Here is a 22,329-nt window from a genome sequence, read left to right on the forward strand (position 1 = left end):
AAGACTGATTTTTCACATGCAAAGCTTTTTATTTGTAGGGTTAGCTCCTCAGGATAGATCATTATTATGTGTATTATACAGATAAGGGGAAAAATGGGCAGAGGACATGAAGAGATATTTCTCCAAAGAAGACATACAGATGGCCAACAAACAGACAACTGAAAAGATGGTCAATATCACTAATCATCAGGCAAATGGAAATCAAAACCACCATGAGATACCACCTGACACCAGTCAGAGTGGCTATTATCAAAAAGTCAGCAAATAACAAGTGTTTGTGAGGATGTGGAGAAAAGGGAACTTTCATGCATTGTTAGTGGAAGTATAAACTGATGCAGCCACTACGAAAAACTTGTATGGAGATGACTCAAAAAAAAACTACAAATAGGACTACCATATGACTCAGGAATTCTACTACGGGGTACATAGCCGAAAAAATCCAAAACACAAACTCAAAAGGAGAAATGCAGTCCTATGTTCACTGTAGCATCATTTACAATAGCCAAGATATGGAAGCAACCAAATGTCCATCCACAGACAAACAGATAAAGAAGTGGTACATATACAATGGAATATTACTCAGCCGTGAAAAAGAATAAAATTTTGCCCTCTGTGACAACAAGGATGGGGTGTTACGCTAAATGAAGTAAGTCCTACAGGGAGAGCAAAGTTCGTATGTTTTATGTAGAATCTAAATAAACAGAACAAATAAACAAAACAAAGGCAAACTCGTAGAAACATCAAGCTGATGGCTGTCAGAGGGAAGAGGTTGGGGGACAAAAGAAAAAGGTGAAGGTGAATATAGTCAATAATACTGTGATAACTTTGAACAGTGACAGATAATTACTAGACTTAGTGTAGTGATTATATTGTAAGTTATATAAATGTCAAATCACTATATCATATACCAACTATACTTAAATTTAAATAAAGATAAGAAAACTAATGTTTAAACTGTTCAGGTGATTGCTTTACAAAAGTAAAAACAGGACTAGAACTCAAGTCTCCTGATTCTTAATTCAGCAACCAAATCTAATAATCACAATAAGAAATGGAAAAATCTGCAAACATTAACATTAAAATTAACAATAAAAAATTCACTGGTGTTTAGTATATTGGAAAGTTATACATTTAACTTTAGAGAATAATTATCCATAACTTTTAAACTGTGTTCATTTTAGTGAGTAATATTTAATACATCTCAAGTAAAATTTATAAAAGTTATTTCTGTAAAAAGAAAACTATAATATTCATTGTTGCTAAGTGTACATATTTCTGGTATGTTAATAAATTTCAATAATCTTTCCAAAAAATAATTTAGTAATACATATACTGAATCTTATGAATATTTATGTAATATGATTCAATACCTGTACTTCGAAGCAATTTATGCTAGAGAAATTTTTTAAAATCCTTTCAGGACTACTTGAATAGAGTAAAAATGGAAACCTAACTGTCCAACAATAATGGAAAGATTACACATTATGGTTGTCCATAAAATAGAGTATTAGTAACCTTTCAAAATGTTTCCAAAGTACAATTAATCATATGAGAAAATAAATGCTCAAGATAGTATATCTTGAAAGTGAAAGGAGCAAAACTATATATAATAATAATCTTAATCACATAAAATATATATACACATACACATTATGGTATTAATGGGATTTTTCTGTACATCTCCCAAATTTTCCTTTTTTGGTAATCTTAAAAAAAATTATAACTGTCACTAGTAATAATTGATAATAACTATGCCTATTGAGTGCAGGTATTACACAGAACAATTTATGTATATTTAATCCTTAAAACAACCTGAAGAGCAAAGTATCATCTCCATCTCCTAGATGAGCAAATGAAGATCAAAAAGACTGAGTAACTTCACAAAGGTAAGCCAGGATCTAAACACGGAGGGGTGGGGGGGAATGACTGTTCTTCCACTCACTAAATCAGGATCCTTATAAGAGATCCAAGTTTCATACATACATGTTAAATGGAAAACAAAGCAATTGATTACGCAACCAACTATCACAATGCAGTATCTTCACTACCCATGAATTTCAAAAATCAGATCATTCAAAGACCTTCAAAATAAACTGTTTTCTTTGATTTTGGCCACTCCTATTTTATTTATTTTCTAAGGAAAAACGTTCATCAATAGATAGTAGCATGTAAAGCACGTACAGCTAGTCTCAAATTTTAAGACTTTTAGTGATAGATACTTTGAGGTGAACACTTGAAAGCATTTTTAAAAATCTGACTGAAGGCTGAGATTTAAGAATAATGAGAATATTTTTGGGTGCGTATGGGAGGCAATTGATCGATATTTCTCTTCCAAGTCAATCTTCCTCTCTCTCCCCTACTTCTTCTCTCTCCAAAATAAACAAACATATCCTCAGGTGAGGACTTAAAAAAAAAATATTAGACCATCTATTTGCTAATTATAAACCACCAACTGGGTAACTTGAGAAGGATTAGATCACTGCAAAGTTATTTTCTATACCCAAGTTAATAAAACACATTAAGTGTCATTTCAGTCCCCTTAAAAAGAAAAAATATGAGTTTATATCATTGAAATAACCTTAACTACTTTTCTCTAAAAATTATAAATTGGTATCTTTATATACTCAAGTTTTCCTCCTTAGTTTATACAACTAAATAGGTAGCATAAAACTCTAGGAGTATATTTGGAATATAAAGAGATAAATTCTAGATAAAAGAGTGACAACTTTTTTGCAATAAAATCACAAGCTTTTTATTAGAGAATTATAGGCTAAATTTAAAAAATGTTACACAAATTTTTAAAAAATACAAATTTCCTTGTTACTTACAGGAAATGGCTCCAATCCCTCCTGAATCACAAAGCCTTCAATAACGTGGGTCAAGATCTGTGGTTTCACAATGGCCTGTGGAGGTTTGTTTTCTATACTGGGAATGCTACTGGGCACAGATGTACTATTACTCCTTGTCGTAGCAGCTGGAAGTAACAGTGGAGGAGGAGGAACAGAAACATGTGAAGGATCTGAAGGAGATTTAATTACTGAAGCGCTGACTGATGCCACAGCAGGTAATTCCACTTGCTCTGAAAAAAAAAAAAAAAAAAGTCATTTCTTAATTTTAGCTGAGGCAAATATGAAAGAAAATTAAAAAAATAATCATAACAACAATAACAGTTACTATCTGGTGCTCAAAAAGCCATTCTAAAAACTTTATTATCTCACTTAATTTTGCACAATAACCTTGTGATATAAAAACTACTTACCCCCATTTTACAGAAGAAGGGGGTAACTTGCTCAGTTATCATTCTAATCATGGTTAAAAAGAACTGTCCCATACAACATGAATATGTTTTAGAATGTCATCCTAAGAATAATTACTGCTTCAGCCCATGTGGCTCAGTTGGTTGGGCATCATCCTGCAGAGCAAAATGTCACTGGTTCAATTCCCGGTCAGGGCACATGCTTGGTTTGCACGTTCAGTCCCCTGTTGGGGTGTATGAAAGAGGCAACCAATCAAAGTTTCTCTCTCACATCAATGTTTCTCTCCCTCATGTTTTCTCCCTCCCTTCCCCTCTCTCTAAAAATAAATATATAATCCTTTAAAAAAAAAACGAAAACGGTTGCTTTTTCAAAAATTTTAAGCTACGTAGATATAAAATTCCCTATGTTACCGTTTATATATTCCAAATGGTATGGGGAAATAAAAGTACTTTGAAAAGTATGCTTAAATAAAAAAAGGATCATAAAATACATAGAATAAGTAATGATTCTAATGACCTACACAGGTCTCATCACCTTTATTTCAAGCAGCAAAGCTAATCCAAATCCATGAACAAATGTTCTCTTTTCTTTAACTCTTCAGTGGCACTGTATACGTCAATTTGGGGAACACTGTACCATCAGGTAATTGCAAAATGTTGGGCTGGAGCACTGCGATTCCTCCCTTTCAAATTCTTGAAGGCCACAATAAGACAGCCCTGACAGCCTGTGATGACAGCCGCTTTACCTATTGCTCCATTTGATAGCACCAAACCTTTATTGCCTGCATTAAAGTAGAAAGACTAAACCAGCTGACAACTAAGAATATCAGTGAGTATGGGAATCTGAGGAAAATTTTAGAAGAACAGAGATTTGCGAAAACTGAATCCTAGATGGAAACAAGTCCCTCTATTTTGGAGGTGTTTATTTCATGATTTGATGAGAGTTATTCTAAATACCAACCATGCTTGCTTTCCCTCCTTATGTAACACAAAAGAATAATAAGCATGAAGTAAATTATAGGAAGATTCAAAAGCATACATTGCACTTAAGATAATTTAGCCAGGATATGCTTGACAGATCTGAGACTACATTCCCTGTCTCATGTGTGAAGATATTCCATTTTTCCAATATTTCAAAAATTTTACAATTTCCTTTGAGTACCATTAGTAATGCTCATTAGGAATTAAATTAGTCACAATGCAAGATTATTACCCAATTACTGTAAACTTCTATTTCTGCCTTTAAACCAAAATTCCAGAAAATTTGTAGCAATATAAATCCATTTTCAGGGGACAGAAAAAAAAAGATTTCATACTATAGTTAGATTTTCTTAAATCTGTCTTTTGAAGTATCGTTTTGAATATACAAAGGCAGTAACATTAAACTTGTCTTAAATATTTTATATAATTTATTGACTAAACATTTTCCTTTTCTTAGGAGGGGGAAAAATTGGAAGGAAACTGGTTTCCCTTTTTTTTGCTTTCCAGATATTCACATCTGCAGGAGGGAATAAAAGCTGGAGAGAACAGAAGGGTTAGAGTTGCAGCACGCTGAAGAAAAGAAAGGGCTAGGGTTTCTTTGGCAGCACAATCAGTGTCTGATTACAATTTGTTTTCATGCCTGTTACAGTGGTTCTTCTTACCTGAAATGATCATAAGGATCAAGAAATAGTCAATAGGACAGATACTTACAGCAAAGCCTGAACCAACATTAGTATTATCTGGATCAGGGGTCAACAAACTTTCTATAAAGGACAATATGGTCTTTGCAACTACTCATCTTTGCTCCAATTGCACAGAAATAGTCACAGATAATATTTGAACAAATGAACGTGGCTGTATTGCAGAGAATTTTATTAAAGGGCAATGAAATTTATATTTCACATAATTTTCACATGTTATTCTGTTTTAGATTTTTTTTTAACTGTTTAAAAACTTTAAAACTATCCTTCACTCATGAGCCATACAAAAACAGGCAGCAGAAAAGATTTAAAGTGTGAGCCAGTTTGCCAACGCCTGGCCTAAATATAATATTCATAAATGAAAAACAGAAACAAAAAACCTAACACATAATGCATCTTTTTTAGGACCTAGACACTGGGCTATAGATCACACTGATGTTTTACTAAAATACCCAAGATTCACAGTCACTTTGATATTGTGAGGAGGAGAATACAGAAGATTTCCTTGACCTTAAAAGGAGCACTAGTGTAGTAAATAAGAATTTCAATGCTTAAGCTCAGTATTTTTTAATCCATCTCTAGTAAGAATCGGTGAGGCTTAATTTAAGTACTGTATAGGAAAGAACACTCCTGAAAGTATTTATTCAGTCTAGATCACAAGCAATTATGAGGAATTCCAGATATGACTTAGAATGCTTTGTGATTTGGGGAAAGTATAATTGAAATCTTTTGATAGAACTTTAACTTATTCCAATTTTTAAGCTAGAGATAGCATGACACATGAATCTGAATGATCATATGAAACAATCTGTACAAACCAATAAAAACCAGGAGGCTACAATATGTTTTTCATTTGGGTGGTTCCTTATCAATTGTTCTAATTTTTTTTTCCTCTTCAAAAAAAGATCTTTAATTCTAATCTATGTTTTACTGCAATCAATTACATAACAAATTAGTTTAATACCATCTGTAGTGGGGGATGGGGGTTGGTTTCCATGCCCCATCATTCTCTCTCTCTCTCTCTCTCTCTCTCTCCCCCTCTCTCGCACGCACACACACACAGAGTCCAAAAATGAAGGAACATAAATTTTTTACAAACTTTTTTGAGAGAACAGGAAATAACAAATTAAGACCATAAGTATTTCTAGCTTTAATTTCAGTGTTGTTTTTGATATTTCTAAATGTTCCCATTACTAATATTTATCTAACAAAGAATTCCCACCAATTGAGATATTTCCTTACCTAACAAAGGATGTTCAGAAGTCAAATCTTCTCCTCTCCCCACAGTTATAGCTGCCGGAGACAATGTGGGTGGTGGTGGGGTTCTGTCCATCCGGACACATTCATCTGACTCTTCTGGCATTTCTTCTTCACACACATCTTCTACTTGATAAACCTGCAACAACAAACCACACTGCCTTAAAATGTTGCTTAAAAACACGTTTAATAACATGTGCTTAATTTTTGAAAAATAAATTCCAGTGTTTTAAATTTTAAAACAAGGCAAAAGGATTATTTTACAGGTTGAAAAGAAAACTTTAAAAATGAAATTTTGCAAGTAATTGACAGTGTTTCACTAAAAGCAAGTTGTAGATCAGTATCTTTGTTACAAATGGTTAGTTTCCACAAAGGTGACAGTCAAGTTAGGACATATTTTTAATTTTAAGAATTAAAAGACGTGTTTTGATTTTATAGACTCTATTTTGGGAATTTACTATTATTTGTTAACTTCTAACTGTGATAAACCAAAATAGATACTATTTTTCACACACACACACTAAGTCTCTAAAATGACATACACAATCTCAGGAAATGTACTGCCTGAAGGACTACATACATCCTAGGCTCTTTATTATATTTATGTGAAAGATTAAGTTATGAAAAGTAGTATCTCAGAACCTACAAAAAAGGTATGCATGCAATTATATCTTTCTTTAATCTACTCAATAATCTAATGATTTTTTTTTTAAGCAAATATCAGGTAAGCAGGAAATATCTGTCCTTGAAATAACACACATACACACACACACACACCATCCTAACCTATTTGAGACATTAATTTTAGTTCTTTAATACTGTTCTATAATAACAGAGCAAAGTTTTAAGTATTTAACTACCTTGTTATTTAATGGTAAAGATTATACTTAAACATGGATTCAAAAGCACTCAGAGAAGGAATCATAAAACAAAATAAACCTTGTTATTAATTTTTCAATAACATTAAGAATGAATTTTCAAAATCTACTTCTAGAGATTGACACATGTATTTTAATTTGTCATCCTTATTTATTTAACCATTGTTTTTGTAATATGATACAAAAGGTTTAAAAAGGTTTTTCAAAAAGTCATAAAGCAGTTAACCTTTCTTTTATGTACAAAGCTTTTATTTAAATGTACAAAGGTGGTGAGTTTTTAAGATTTTTCACCCAAACTGACTGATATTTCAAATAAATGTTAAAACTCTTTCAACAATAACAAAAAACTTTAAGTGATTTATAATATTGTATATATTTTTAATCAAACTGTTAATAAAGTTTGAATTGAAGTACATAAAATTAAATACAAAAACGATGAAGATTTTTGAAAACAGAATAAACCAGATGTCATAAAGGCATATCCAAACAACAGTGATAGTTTAAAAAAAACAAAAAACCTAACTTCCCAAGTCCTTACTAAGAAATCTTTTGCCTTAAATTTTTTAAAAAGTCCTACTGTTACTGATAATTTTTGATTAAATATAATATCCAGAACTGTGATCCAAATCAGCTAGTAAGTAGGCAATATTTTAAATGTATTTGCTTGTATTTCTGCACCTGGAAACCTGTTTCACTGATAGATCCCTTGACTCATGCTTGGATCCTCAGAAGTCAAAACAGGTGTTCATTACTGTATAGTGTGCAATAATGATAGCTACTAATATCTGTACATAATTTTTTTTTTAATGATGATAATATCCAATACAGGTAAAGTCATCCAAAAAACAGTCCTGAGGCAAAAGGGCAGGGGGAACCCTTCTAGTGAGGGGCATCTGCTGCGGTACTGATTTCTTTTGTTTGGTGGAATGGTGGGAATATTGATTCAGAGGTAATTAGACAAGTATGGGTTTATCAACCTGTTAAATTATATCTGTATAGCATTCCTTTCTTAGATATTACTTTTCCTTCAAAGATTATCTTTTCTTAAAATGCTAACCTCTCCTTAATATTTATGCTGTCACAAATTTTTTAAATACCTACTACAGTACCTTTTATGAAATCAAAGTTTAAAAATGCATAGAACTCTGATTTTTAAAAAATAAAGTTGTAAAAGATAAAAAGAGGCATACCACAAATAGCATATTCTGAAATAATCCATCAAAGAATACTGTAAAATACTTTTCGTTACAGTTAAGCCAAATTATACATTCTTCCAAATCGCCCATGTAAACACAAAATAATTTCATGAATAAAAGAAGTAAGCAAAAGCAGATCTGTCACAGACATCTGGCAGCATCAGCCTAAAAAAAATCTAAAGGCAACAACCAAAATACTGAATAAAGCAAAGAAGTGTAGGTTTTGCTGACAAGGTAATTAGGAAACTGCACATCACAATTTCTGTTTAGCTTGGAACTACTATTCTAAAACTGGCAACGCCTGCCAAACTTACCTCCATAAAGTACATTAGTCCCATATGTCTCCCTTTCCTAAATAAACCATGGAATACTGATTAGTTCTAAATAACCTACTCTCACCACAGCTTATCATATCCAAACATCAATGAATAACCTTAGTTTTATATCTTTTACAAATATATCTCTTTAAAAACATACTGATTTTACTTTGATAATTCACACTTATATTTCAAAATTCAAATCTCTCAAGAAGTAAATCTCTCTCTCTACCTTTAAATATTTAAAACAACCAGGAAATTGTGAAGAAAGGTATAATTTGTGAAGAAATGTTATTTAATTAAAAAAACATTTTGTCAAAGATAATAAAAGAATAGAGCAGTTTAATAAGTAGGTTATGATACTCAAAGAAAGGTATAAGAAAGGTAACATGGAAATATGGATAGCAAGTATGACCAACCATACCAGTGACAGCAGAGAAAGTTGTCATTCTCTCTCTCTCTCTCTCTCTCACACACACACATGCACGCACACACACACAGAGTCCAAAAATGAAATAACATAAATTTTTTAAAACCTTTTTTGAGAGAACAGGAAATAACAAATTAAACCGTAAGTATTTCTAGCTTTAATTTCAGTGTTATGTTTTTGATATTTCTATCCCAAATCTGTTCCTCCAAAGTTTACCCTAACAAAAACAATTAGAAAAATATAAGGTATATGAAGAAATTTTATTTTTTACTTGTTAAAATCCAATTCACTGAACTAGAAAGAAATAATATAAATTTAAATTAAATTTGATTTCTTTGAAGTACTGTACACTTCAAAGTCTATGTTTTTGTTACAGTATCCATTGTAAACTCCCCAAAACTCTATTAAAAGAAAATATAGAGACATAATTAAATTACAAACTTTTACTTCTAGATGCTCGTTTCTGTTAAGTTCTATTTTAATAAAAATGAATAGGAAATGAAATTCAATCTCATTATGCCTATTACTACCACTATTTATTCCTAGTGACAAGAATAAAGAATCTATAAATCTGCATCCTGAGACTTTGAAACTACTTTCCTTTTTGAGCAAACAGTTATTGGTCTTTAAGTGATAAAGTCCCTTCACTGAGGTCTTTATATAAAGATACAAACTTCCTTTTGGGAAGATTGTTTTCTTCAGTTATAAATTAATTATAAATTTGATCATTCTGCTTAAAAATTCTGAGATCTCATTCAATTTTTACTGTAAATTTTTTTATAAATTTAAAAAGTCCTTCAGACAATGTTTAAAGAAAAACATTTTTCAAGACAATTCTCCTTTCTAGGCAATATGTACCATTTTTAGAGGTTTATTCTGATAAATTTCACCAAAATCTCATTTATTCAAAACTTTTACTCTTCCCAATGGACTTTTCTCATCCTCAGTATTCAATTCATCAAATGAGATTTTTAAGGTTCTTAAGTAAGAAATATTTTAAGTTTATATTTTCCCCAATAGAAATTTAATATTCTGACCTCCAATAATTCTGAAAGATCGTCTACAGTTAATGTTTTTTGCAAAGTTGCATCCTTTTCTAAAATAAATGTTTTTATAATTTTAATTATAAAAGATAATTTTACCAAAAAATTGTATCATACAAGCATACCCTTGAAACAAAAGCTCCGAAAGGCCCAGGACTTCAGACTGCATACAACCAAAAAGGTTAGCTAGATAAACCATACGTTTAAGAACATACAAGCCAACAGAAGGGATCTATGAAGGATAATCACCTTAAGAGAAAAAACTTTGTGCAGATGACACTGGTTCAAATGCATTCCCTTGGGGAAAAAAAATCAACTCTGTAAAGATAGCAGATGGATTTGTTTAAATAGTAATAAAATTAACGAGGGACTTTAATAACCATCACAAATTATCAAGCATGCAACCATACTACAATTAATGGCAATTTTTTTTTTTTTTTTTTTTTTGTCCATACAGCATGTTTGTCAGACACTGACAGATGGAAATTTCAGGCTTTTTAAATTCACAGGCATGTAGCTCTAGTGATGTAACATAATGTAGGAGAAAACAGTTTTTTACTTTCAGTTCAGCAAGAAAGTCAAAGAGCTTCCAAGGGCTTACCACTGGTGGATCAACAGGTGCTGGTGGTTGTACTTGTAGGTTTACCGCAACAGTCTGTGGAGGAGGAAGAGTCTGAAACGGCAACTGGACCAAAGCTTCTGCAGCTGGAAGCTCCTCTTCTGACACCAAAGCATTCTGTACCAAAACCTGGCCCTGGGATAGAATTTCAGGCTGCACTTGTAAAGACTGCATAGACTGCAAGGGCAGTGGTGGAATCGGAGCTGGAGGAGATGTCGACATCTGCGGAGGGGTTGCAATTGGGATTGGAGAGGACTGCAGGGTTGAATATTGCTGGTGTGATGCTGGAGACACAATCTGCTGACCTGGGGACACCAAGGCCGACTGCTGAACTGGGCCAATGTGTACAACAGGGGAAGCTGGAAGTGGAAGATGGGATGGAAGATTCAGCTGTGCTGTTGGTTGCACCTGATTAGCAGTGGACTGCTGCAAGTTTGGCCCTGGCTGGAGAGCTGATGACACAAGAGGGTGTGGCTGAATAAGTGCTTGTGGATGAATAATTATAGTAGGAGACTGACTTGGTGAATGAGGTGGTGGAGGAGAAACCACTACAGACTGCTGTGCTGACTGTGACTGGCTAGGAGACATCGTTAAAGGAGGGGGATGACTCTGAATTGGTGAACAATGCTGCGACTGGGCACTACTGGGAGCTGGAGGAAGGCCATGGTTTTGGAGTGGTATACAGTGCTGGGATGGGGGTGGATCTTGAGTTGGATTTTGGAGTGTGATTGGCTGAATTTGCTGTTGCTGCTGTTGTAGTATCAGCTGATGATGGGAAACCTTGGGAGGTGATGAATGAAGAGGAATCTGCTGATGTTTTATTAGAGGATGAGGCTGAATTGGAGGATATGAAGCTGTGAGAGAAAAAATAAGAATTAGTATTTATTTCAAAAATATCATAGAAATTTTAAAATAAATTTAAAGGAGAAAAGTTTTTACATCAGAAGGTCATAATCATCAGAAATCTATTAAAAAGTCTTCCAGACAACAGTGACTTGAAAATGCAATGTCAAACATCCTTTAATTGGAAAACTATAAATTTCCTAAAATTAGCTGTACTGTGATAAGTTCAAAAAGAAAATTGCCTAAAATGATTAATTTATAAATCTGAATCTACACGATTTATTATTATTATATTTTATAGGTCCCCAGTATATCTGCATTAATGTTTAAGAAAGTTTATCCACTTGAATTCCTTCTTTGGGGAAAGACGAATATCACTGAACAAGTATAGTATAGTATATATAAAGAAAACTTCAAAATCATAACAATGCAATATTAAAATCCATAAAATAAGTCTCATCCTTTCTAATTTATGTCTAATCATTCTTCCAACTAATCGTCAATGTAATTACTTACAAAGCTTCCCAAATAAGTTACCAAATTGAGCCAAGATGAAGAGTTGGATTATTTAACCCAAGAGGAGAAAATGTTTTTGTATAAAAAGTTAATTAAGCAAAAGAGATGTGTGTAACTCCTACAGCATGGTCGAATAATCTCTGTAACTAGAAATTAAATTTCGGAAGCCCTTCCAAATCTAGGAGAGCACTAGTTTTGCTTACAGAGAGAATAAGGCAATCAGAAATTCATGTTATCTAAATAAAGAAGCCTGTTTTACTTCTTTCCCCTTAGAAAAACAACCAAAAAAACAAAAAACCTAGAGTAATCTCTAAGTGATAGTACCTGTTTTCTCCAGAGGAGCCTCTCACAACAGGGATAATATATACAGAGTTAAGAATATCAAGTATCCACATCAGTATGCCTCTTTTGCATACCGGTGTTTATGTTTACACAGAGGGAGATGCTCGTGAAATCCTCTCCAAGTAAGAATGGAAACTGGGTTCACTATATCTAAATATATAGTCAGTATGTTGTATACCTGAAACTAATATAATATGTTAACTTCAATTAAAAATAAATTTACAAAAAGGAAACAGGGTTTACCAGAAAATAAACTGAAAAGACTGCTTAGTATTAATATCATGTAAAAATTATACACATTTAAAACAGACTTAAAGACAGGGCAAAAAATTTTTTTTTAATTTCAGAATTCTAGGATAAAGGCCATAAACTTGTCTTGCATCTATTTTTATATTCAACCACATTTTTGACAAAGGCCTTATAAAAACTTCTAACAGTTTTTTTTTTTTAAACATTTGGTTGGTTGGTATTTAAAATTTGGGAGATCCTTTAAGCAAATTAACATCTCAAAAAAGAGGAGTTTAGAAGGTTCAAGTGTTTTTTTTTTCATGGAAATTAGGTCTAAAATGTCATCTAACAAAATAATTTTCACATAACTAGGCTAGCACTTCAAACTAAGACTGAATATTTATGTTGGCACTTCACAGATGTGTTGATTACACAGAGTATTCAATACAATCTAGGACTTCTATAGAGTGCCTTCCCTCCAAGGGGATCAAGGTACTTTCACATCACTCATTGTACTAAAAAAAAAAAAAAAAAAAAAAAATCAATGAAGTAGACAGGAATTATTATTGCCTTTTTACAGATAAGGAAATAGAGTATTTGCAAGCATAATAGCAAAGGCCCATTTTAATTCAATTTTTAAGTTATAATTAAAAATTAGCATATTCTTTAAGTATAGTGAATATTATATTCATAGGAATAAAAATTCTGTGCTCGAGAAGTAAGCAATCTTTTTTTATATTCTAGAGTTGATAATTCAACAGATTAACAGTTTATCGTTTCACCTAGATTAAGTTCTTCTTTGATCAGAAATCAAAGTTGAGGCTATTACTCCCTAAATCCAACTGACGAGCACATCTATTACAGAATTAGGAGAATATCTGAAACAATACTTCTGTATAAGAAAAGCCCTAGTGTTCCTGAGAATCATATGCTTTTTTCTGGTTTTAATAAATACCTTATTACTGTTAGGGTGGCATTTTATTTGGAGAATTTATGACTGGCATCAGCTCTCAAGGCAGTAGACAATTTAATTACTATAAATAATAGGTTATTATAAATTACTAAATACATTATTTCATCCAATAGTTACAACAACACCATGAGGTACACAAGGTATTACACTAATCTAATATATTACAAAGTGAAGAAACTCTCAGCATTGCCTGAAATCACAAGAACCCACAAGTCCTAACTAAGTCTGAATTCCCATTATGGCCTGGATATGTCCCACAAAATTCACACATGTTGAAGCCCTAATCCCTAATGTGACTATTTGGTAATAGGGTCTCTAAGGAAGTAATTAAGGTTAAATGAGGTCACCAAAGCAGGACCCTGACCTAAAAGAATTAGTGCCCTTATAAGAAGAGAACACAAAGAGATTGCTGTGCTATCACCTAGCACTCAGATGAAAGGCAGGGCACAGCTAGAAGGCAGCCATCTGTAAGCCCAGAAGAGAGCTTTCACCAAAAACTAAACACTGCTAGATCTTGATCTTGAACTTCTCAGCCTCTCGAACTGTTGTTTAAAACACCCAGTCTATGGTTTGTTCTTTTTTTTTATGGCAGCCTGAACAGACTAATAGAGGCTTTCCATTGCATACTAAATTAATGTCTACAAAAGAAGGGTACATATTTTTTCCAACTAGACTAATTTCATAAAAGCTCTAAAAACTGCTTTAAAATACTTGCACTCTGATATACTTAAGGATATTTTCCAGACACTTGCCTTATCTTAGACATTAAAAATAGAATTACTAACTATCACATGGGAACTCCCCCTTCGAGAAGAAATGATGAAGAAAACCAAATGATTTTAGCACCCTACAAATACATACAAGGAAATAATAACCATGTCCATTGTATAATTTATTAGACTATACTAAACTGGAACACAGTAGTTTTTTTTTTATATTTGAGAATGACCTGTAGGAAAAAGCATTTTTCTAACTGAGGAAAAGGACAAATTATCAATCCAAGAATCTCAAAAAAGAAAAGAGAGAAAAGAAAAAACTTAGCTTCAAACTTAAGTTCCCACGAACAAAAAAAGAAAAACTAAAAGGTGGAAAATATAGCTATTGCCTTGCCAGAAGACAGAAATTGCTTTGACTAACCACAGTGTAAGGCTTGAACAAATTTTAACAAACTTACAATCTGATAACCGCAAAGGTTTATATGACTTAGGATGTTCCATTTGATTTTGTTTCTAATAAATGACACTATAAAATACTACAGTTTGGTTACTTCACATAGCATCTGATTTTTGAATTGCAATTTTCCTAAGACTCTGATGGTTTTAGCCTACAAAAAATACTGGCCATCAGAGGAAGACAACTAAAGATATTATTACACTACCAATGAAAGAGGGAAGAATAAATGTCAACCTAGAACTAGATACTGGGAGTTTAAGGAGACTGAAAATCTGAAAGTCAATCTCTTTGCCTGAACTAACCCTAAAAGAGTTTCTAGCTTTCTCTGAAGATAACATTCTCTTTGGAAAGAAATTAACCTACCCTCCATTATAATATATCAAAACTATGGGAACCACTAAAAATTATCCCAAGCAGTCATTCCAAGCACAATGAACGGGTCACTGCTGCTTCTCACTGACTCCTACCAACACTGGCCAGAGGCCAGTTTGAGGCTGAGAATACTCTGGACAATTCAGCATAAAAATCCTGTTATCAAGCAATACAGAGAGCAGAACATGGCATACACAGATGTTTATAAAAAAGAATTCACATCTAACTATACTATGAATAAATGTATTAATTTGTACATTATAACAAAGACCGCACTTATCTAAGATTCAGATTTAAGAATTCCAACCAGTAATACCTAATTAATGCAAATAGAAAAAAAAACTGTGCTACAGGTTCCAGAATTCAAATGGAAAAAAAAAAATCAACCATTAATCCAACAAATATTTCCTGTCCACCTATTACAGATAAGTACATATAAGGTACAACTTAGTACTGTCAAGATAAAAAGATGAACCTGAAAAAAGGATTAAAAGAGTTAATAAATGTACAGTACCTGACACACAAGTGCTCAATAATATTGTCCTACCCTCAAAGAGCTTACCATCTAGTAGAAAGCTAAGTATATAAATAACTATAAAAGACAAAGTGCCATAAAGGAGCACACAAATGCTATACAAGTTCAGAGTAATGAGAGATTTCTAACTAGGGAAATCAAACAATTCAAACATTTTGAGATTGGGTGATTTAGAGAACATTGGCAATATTAGCCCGGAGGAAACATAAGAAGAGAAATAGGCTTAGGTGAAGAAAATGCAGACTTCAGTAATGTTAAAAATGATTCTTCAATAAGTAATGCAGAGTTATAAAAGGAAAGAAAGAAGATGCTTGCCTGGTAAGACTGGATAAAAGGTTGTTTTTTTAATGACACATGAGGTGTCTAAACACATGTACACTTTCAATAAACAATAGTTATACTGGTATAAAAACATGTGCACATATATTAAGATTAGGGGAGACCTAGGTATGCTGGAGAAGCAAAGGAAAACATCCAGCATGAAGGAGACAAAAGACACAATAACTATGAAAGAAGGTCAGGAGCCAGTAAAAACAATGTGATCGATGACACAAGAAAACAGTGCTAACTTTTAAAGAAGAAAGTAGATAATTCCTTATCTTATTAAGAAGTAAAGAAAGGTCAGCAATGACAAATTCTGAGATGAATAGAAGAGATGGTAAGGAAACTCACTCTGGATGGCTCCAACATTTTCAGCATGAGAACCATGAAGCAAGGTTATCTGTAGATAGCAGAAGTGCACAGGGGATTCAAAATTCAAAGGTTGATGAGAATGAAAATGACTTAGTTGATCCCTTGACATCTTCCTCTCAGAGATGAAATCCGAGACGGTAAAAAGCGATGTGGTAAGGAAAATAATTGTGCATAATCCTTATTTTTGTGAAGTGATAAATCCCTCCCACTAATGACAATTTTAAACAAAAAACAAAACAAAACCTTGCTTTTCTAAAGGCTTTTAATTTTGTTCCACTAAAGCATATCCAACGAACTAAGGACAAATCTTGTTTCTAAGCTAAAAAGTTTTACTGCTATAATGGGAGAGCAGCATAAAATGAAGATGTTAATCAAATGTCAATTGACAAAAAAAAAAAATCTGTTTTATTGTTACAAATTGTTTTAGCTGTTGGGCTCGCTTGATTTCTTTTTTTAAGCAACAGTTTTTAAGATATTCTTTTTAACTTATGAAATCTACATTTTAAAATGCTTTAAAAGTATCATTCTTATTCAAGTAATGGACATCTTTTGTTTTGCTCTGCCTGCTAAGAAAAAGAAAAATGCGACTATCTTCAACAAAAGTTTTATCCCACCTGGTGCTATTAACTGGTGAATACTTGAGGTCCGGGTGACAGCTGTGCTTCGTGATTCCAGACTTGGGCTTTCTCCTTTCCTATTATTTTCTGGAGAAGGATCTCGTTGGCTGATTTTAGAACTGGTCACCGTTGTTTTGTTATGACAAATTGTCAATGACTGAGTTTGACTAGTGCTTTTTGGCGGACCATTCTGTGAGCTAGAGAGCACACCCAACTTCTGGCTGCGTAATGTTAAATTCTGAACCTAAGAACCATGTAACAAAAAATACAGATGAAACAGATGGTATTAATTGATGTAGTAATCATTACCATTATAACAATGTTGACAACACATTTCTATTATGTTTTTCATACATAAAGCTCCAAGCACTTGAAACAACTAATAAATCCTGAGGGAAAGGGGAGTTATTATTCTAAGTCATCAAATCTTAAATATTAAGTGACATTTTAAGAAGAAATATTAAGAAAGAAAATCATTAAGAACTAAATGAAAATGGAATGTGTGTGTGTGTGTGTGTATGAACAATGAACTATGAACTATGAATAAATTACTCTGCAACATACTGGATTTTAAAATTATTACCAGCTTGGAGACAGCCAAAGAGAAGGAGAAAGATGAAGGTCGTTCCAGGTAATGGGGAAAACTTGAGCAAAGATGCAGAGGTGGGGAAGCCCAAGGTGTGTAGGGATGAATGAGCAATTCCTTCAACCTCAGTCTGACTGCCACATGCCAGGATTGTGAAACATTTTAAGGTTACAAGTATCTCATGAACTTACATAATTAGGAGAGTGTGGATACAATATTGCTGTCTTAATAAAGATAAGAAAGAGATAACAAAAAAGTTACCAGCTCCACAGAGATTTTGAGAACACTAATCTTGTAAGAAAACTAATTCATCAAATCACCTATCCCACCATGATAACTATGAAAATCATTTCCTATTAATTCCTTTTAAAAAGATAAGTTAGATTTTTATTGTTGTTGTATGGCTCACTCACCTGCTTTTGAGAACCAGACCTCATGAACTGAAAAGATTGTGCATGGCCTTGAAATGGTTTCTGTGATAGCCCCTGACTACAAGTGCTATTCTAAACATACTGCCAGACTGGATGGTGGAAAGGATCATCCCCATTATAGTCGCATGAGGTTTGTAACATTTCCAAACAGCCAGGCAGAAAAGAACACGCCTCTCCAATAGCTACCGAAGTTTTTCACTATCTGGAATGAATGCACGAAATACATTTACGCTAGCACTAGCCTTGGGAAGGACACTGAAGTAAAAGAGAGTCTAAAGTGACAAAGCAAATGATATATTGCTGCTTTATGAATGTTCTTCAGTTTCATGTGTGTTCTGTCTCTACAACTGTATCATTAACTGATGTTCAAAGGCTATACCTTCTCTTCCCAGGTGCCAAATGCAGTGTTCAGCCAATAGCAGGTACTAAACCCTAACTAGCCTCAGGGAAATCGAAATTTTCATCAGTTCTATTCTAAGCTATTGAAAGAATCGTCTAAGTGAGACCATATGAAGCATCTTCTCTGATTTTTGTCAGTTATTTCAGATATTTCACAGCAATATAAGTGGAGTAAAAACTGCTATATTATTGAAATTAATGCAAAAACAAAATGTGCTATAATTCATGTTTCTCTGCTTGCCACCCAAAGCCCTTCACAGTCAAGGCCTAAACCACTTCAAGCCCATTTTCCACTCTTGTAGTCCACAATATTCATATTCTAGCCAAACTATTTTACTCACCCTTTTCCAAACTACCTTATACTTCCTTCATTTAGAACCCTTGTTCAAGCTCCTCTTGCTTCAAATGCCATTCTTCCTGAATGCTCCTTCAAGACCCAGTAAAAATCCCGCTCACTCTCCCAAAGATCTTCCACAAAGTCCCTGGGTAGAAATAATTCCTCCTGCCCTGTCTAATGCTTTTCCCATATATTTGGATCACACTGGCCTGTAGCATTGACTAATGTCTAGCTTATTCGATAATTACTCGTGTCTGTGTCTGTGAAATTCTGAGACCCTGGCTGGCAGACTCTTACTTCTGACCTTCATTTTTGTATTCCCCACAGTCCATGCTGCAGACACAACAGAAACCCTGCAGGTTTGAGGTATTCTCTTGTATCTGACTCTGCAATATGTATTACATGGTTTGCTATCTATCTATTTATTTAGTTAGTTAGTTAGTTAGTTCTACTTGTGGTTTTCTTAGGCTAACATTAAAACCTGTTCATATTTTACCAAAAATCTCAACAAATATCTAGTGGAAGCATATTAGGATCTTAAAAACTTGAAAATCTGAAAACTTTCCTTCATCTAAAAAGCATATATATAATTACATATATACGAAGATTTGACACAATGAAAACATGGGACAGTCCATTTCTGTAGGATCATACACTCTTTTAATTTTCCTTTTGTTTTCTGGAATTCTGGAAGAAAATATATGTGTGTGTATATATTCAAATATTCTTTATATGAATGGATAAATTTCAGACTATGGCTATAATATCTTTGGTCATCTTCACTTAAATATTTACAATAAATTTAAAACATGTAAACTACACTTCTAAACTATATTACAAAGTTAATTTAGCTATTAATAGGGAGATTACATATTCAGTTTTCCTTGACAGAGCTTCACTTTTTGAAGAGAACACATCCTTTCTGAATAAAGAATATTAGGGCACACTGATATCCAACTTTCATCTAACCTTCCTATGATCAAGCTATAGAAACTTTCTGACTTTTAAAAACATCTAAATTTCATGTGAAGCGTTTTAGCTAATTTCACACTTTCCATTTTTACAGTAGATTACCCAAATACTCTCACACCATATTTCTCAATTTGAATCTAAAAAATACTATGTGGATTACCGTAGCATCCCTCCTTTGCAGATGAGAAAACTAGGAGTTAAAGTCACACTGCCAGCAGTAGAGCTGAGTTTCTAGGTTTTAAGTCCCAAGGGCTGTTTTCTTCTCAATTCTCACAGCATTACCCAGATAGTCATGGTAAGTAAGATTTCTTCCTTTTCTATAAGCATACTCTCAGTCCTATCATATCTTTTTGAAAATGAGATTTTTTCCTAAAATAAAATATTTTTTTTAACGTGGTGGGGAGAAAGGATGGAGCCTTTAAAATAGTATATAAGGGTAAAATATTCCAAATTTCTCACTTTTTCACAGTGTGCTATAAATAAATTTTAATACTAAAAAAATTAACTGTGGCTTCTATCACTTAGAGTATTAAAATAAAACTTGAAATTTGGTATTTCTCAATCACACACTAATTATTTTAAAAACTAAAAATGTAAGTTTTAAAATTAACAAAGTGGAGCACAGATTTGTCAAAACTAACAGCCCTAAACTTGAGAAAATTTACCATTGGAATATTCAAAGTACTAGCATCATTTACCACTGCCGGCTTCATTCACTGCCATTTCAAAAAAGGCATAGCAGAGAAAAACATTTGTAGAGAAATTCCTAAAGCTTCCTCAAAGTCTGTCCTGGAATTAACTCAGATTACCACTGAACCATGTATCTGTATCACATTACACCGAAGTCACTTTTATAAACTATTTTATTATGCTCATTTTACTATTAAAGAGCCTATAAGATGTTTTCTCCATAAAAACCCACAAGACAAACTGTGCTCAAAAGGGCATGTTAGTTGTATTTTCCTAACTGGTTTATTTTACCTTGGAAACTGTAAATCCTTTAAATGATTGTTTCTCTCTTATTAGCTACTTCAAAGATAAGAACCAAATTTGTGACTCGTCTTTAGACAAGATACAGGATCCGGCACAAATAATGCCCCCTTTTTATTAAAATCTTTTATCACAAAATCATAAGCATGTAATTCTGTAACATAACAATATCACACTCAAGCACACCATATGACATTTTAGGTGCAATATTCAAATTGCTGTCCATCTCGTGTGAGACATTCATGTACTCTACCAACCACACTCAACCAGGCGTTACTTCTGCCGGACCCTGTATTAACAAAGACAGTAATTAGTGGCATGTGATATCTTATGTGCCAGGCAGTATGCTAAGTACTTTATGATCACTGCTCCTTTATTTCTTACAACAACTCTGAGCTATAACTTCTAGTTTACAGTGAAGAAACAGGTTTAACCAAGGTAATAATAAAAGCTAACATTTAATGAGTGCCTACTATGTATCAGACACTGTTCTGTTTTTCAATTATTAACATATTTAATCCTCACTACAACACTATGAAATAAACATTATAATTATTTTTTATTATTTATTTTATTTTATGTTGTTAGAACTGAGGCAAGAGATTAAGGATATCCAATGAGAAAGTGGTTGAATGTGTATTTGAACCCAGAGTCTGGCTTCACAGTCCAAATTTATAATCACTATGCTATGCTACGACCTTGTCCAAAATCAATCAACTGGCAAGTGACAAAGCTGGCAACTGTTGCTTAAGTCAGAATTTGGACCCAAGTCTTTCCATTCCTCCTTGCAAAAAAAGTACTAATGAGTGTCTCTAATAATGTTCTAGACACTAAACATATGTATTACTTATTCTTCAACTCACCCTGCAAGTATGTATGACTGTTAGGGATTTTTGGTAACTTGTCTAAAGCCATATAACTAATTAAGAATGGAAGTGGGGTATTGAACTGAAGTGCATACAGGGCTTCAAGCACATAATCTGCATAGCAATCTCACTCCTAGCTCCATGCCACTTTCCTTTATTTGTGCTTTTTTTCTTGCATGCTTTCAATTAATTTTATCTTGCTTTATTTATGCATCTTGTAAATCAATTAAAATTTAAGGTGGAACAAAATATAAATAAAAATTAAAACTGAAAAGATTCTGCAAGTTGATAATGGCCTAGCTCTACTAGATTTTAAAAAACCAAAGCAAAACAGGAAAACCATTACTTCAATCCATTTCAAAAAGAGACATCATAAAAGTTTAGAGCTGAAAAAATTTTAATGTTAACAAAGACAAAGGTCTCATTTTGTAAATATGAAAACTAAAGTCCAAAAAAGCTCAGTAATTGTAGAGGGTCACAGGGCACATTAGGAAAAACTTAAGTTTAACTGATCAACATATTTATATGTTAACATATTAAAATTAGTCTTTATTATTAAATAAAATAATATATAAAGAGGGTCTATGAAAAGTACCAAAGAATCTTAATATTATCTCATTTTTTGCTTTTTACCAGAAGACTGCGACTAAATTAAAAATAAGAAGCCAAGGATGATGATAAGATACACCAATTTCTATGGAAAAATACCAAAATGGTGTCATACAATACTGTACTTTTAATTTTTTAATAGAAGACATTTTTTAATGTTTTAATTTAA

The 22,329-nt window shown here is 32.9% G+C and overlaps 1 protein-coding gene across 7 annotated transcripts in view; it reads right to left on the bottom strand.

Annotated features, from left to right (window-relative positions):
- PHC3 (polyhomeotic homolog 3) overlaps window positions 1–22,329 on the bottom strand; it is a 69,588-nt gene that overhangs the window by 20,466 nt on the left and 26,793 nt on the right. For 5 of the 7 annotated variants that reach the window (XM_054580412.1, XM_054580409.1, XM_054580416.1 and 2 more), the window contains 5 exons: window positions 16,968–17,214; window positions 10,661–11,532; window positions 10,309–10,356; window positions 6,181–6,334; window positions 2,829–3,079 (listed from right to left, as the gene is read on the bottom strand). In XM_054580412.1, the coding sequence (XP_054436387.1) occupies window positions 2,829–3,079; window positions 6,181–6,334; window positions 10,309–10,356; window positions 10,661–11,532; window positions 16,968–17,214 (1,572 nt within the window). The remainder of the gene's footprint in view (window positions 1–2,828; window positions 3,080–6,180; window positions 6,335–10,308; window positions 10,357–10,660; window positions 11,533–16,967; window positions 17,215–22,329) is intronic. The other 2 variants (XM_054580421.1, XM_054580426.1) reach the window with 1 other exon arrangement.

The sequence above is a fragment of the Pteronotus mesoamericanus genome, unplaced genomic scaffold (assembly GCF_021234165.1).
Source record: "Pteronotus mesoamericanus isolate MK-2021 breed Mesoamerican mustached bat unplaced genomic scaffold, CSHL_Meso_final contig_116, whole genome shotgun sequence".
Lineage (NCBI taxonomy): Eukaryota > Metazoa > Chordata > Mammalia > Chiroptera > Mormoopidae > Pteronotus > Pteronotus mesoamericanus.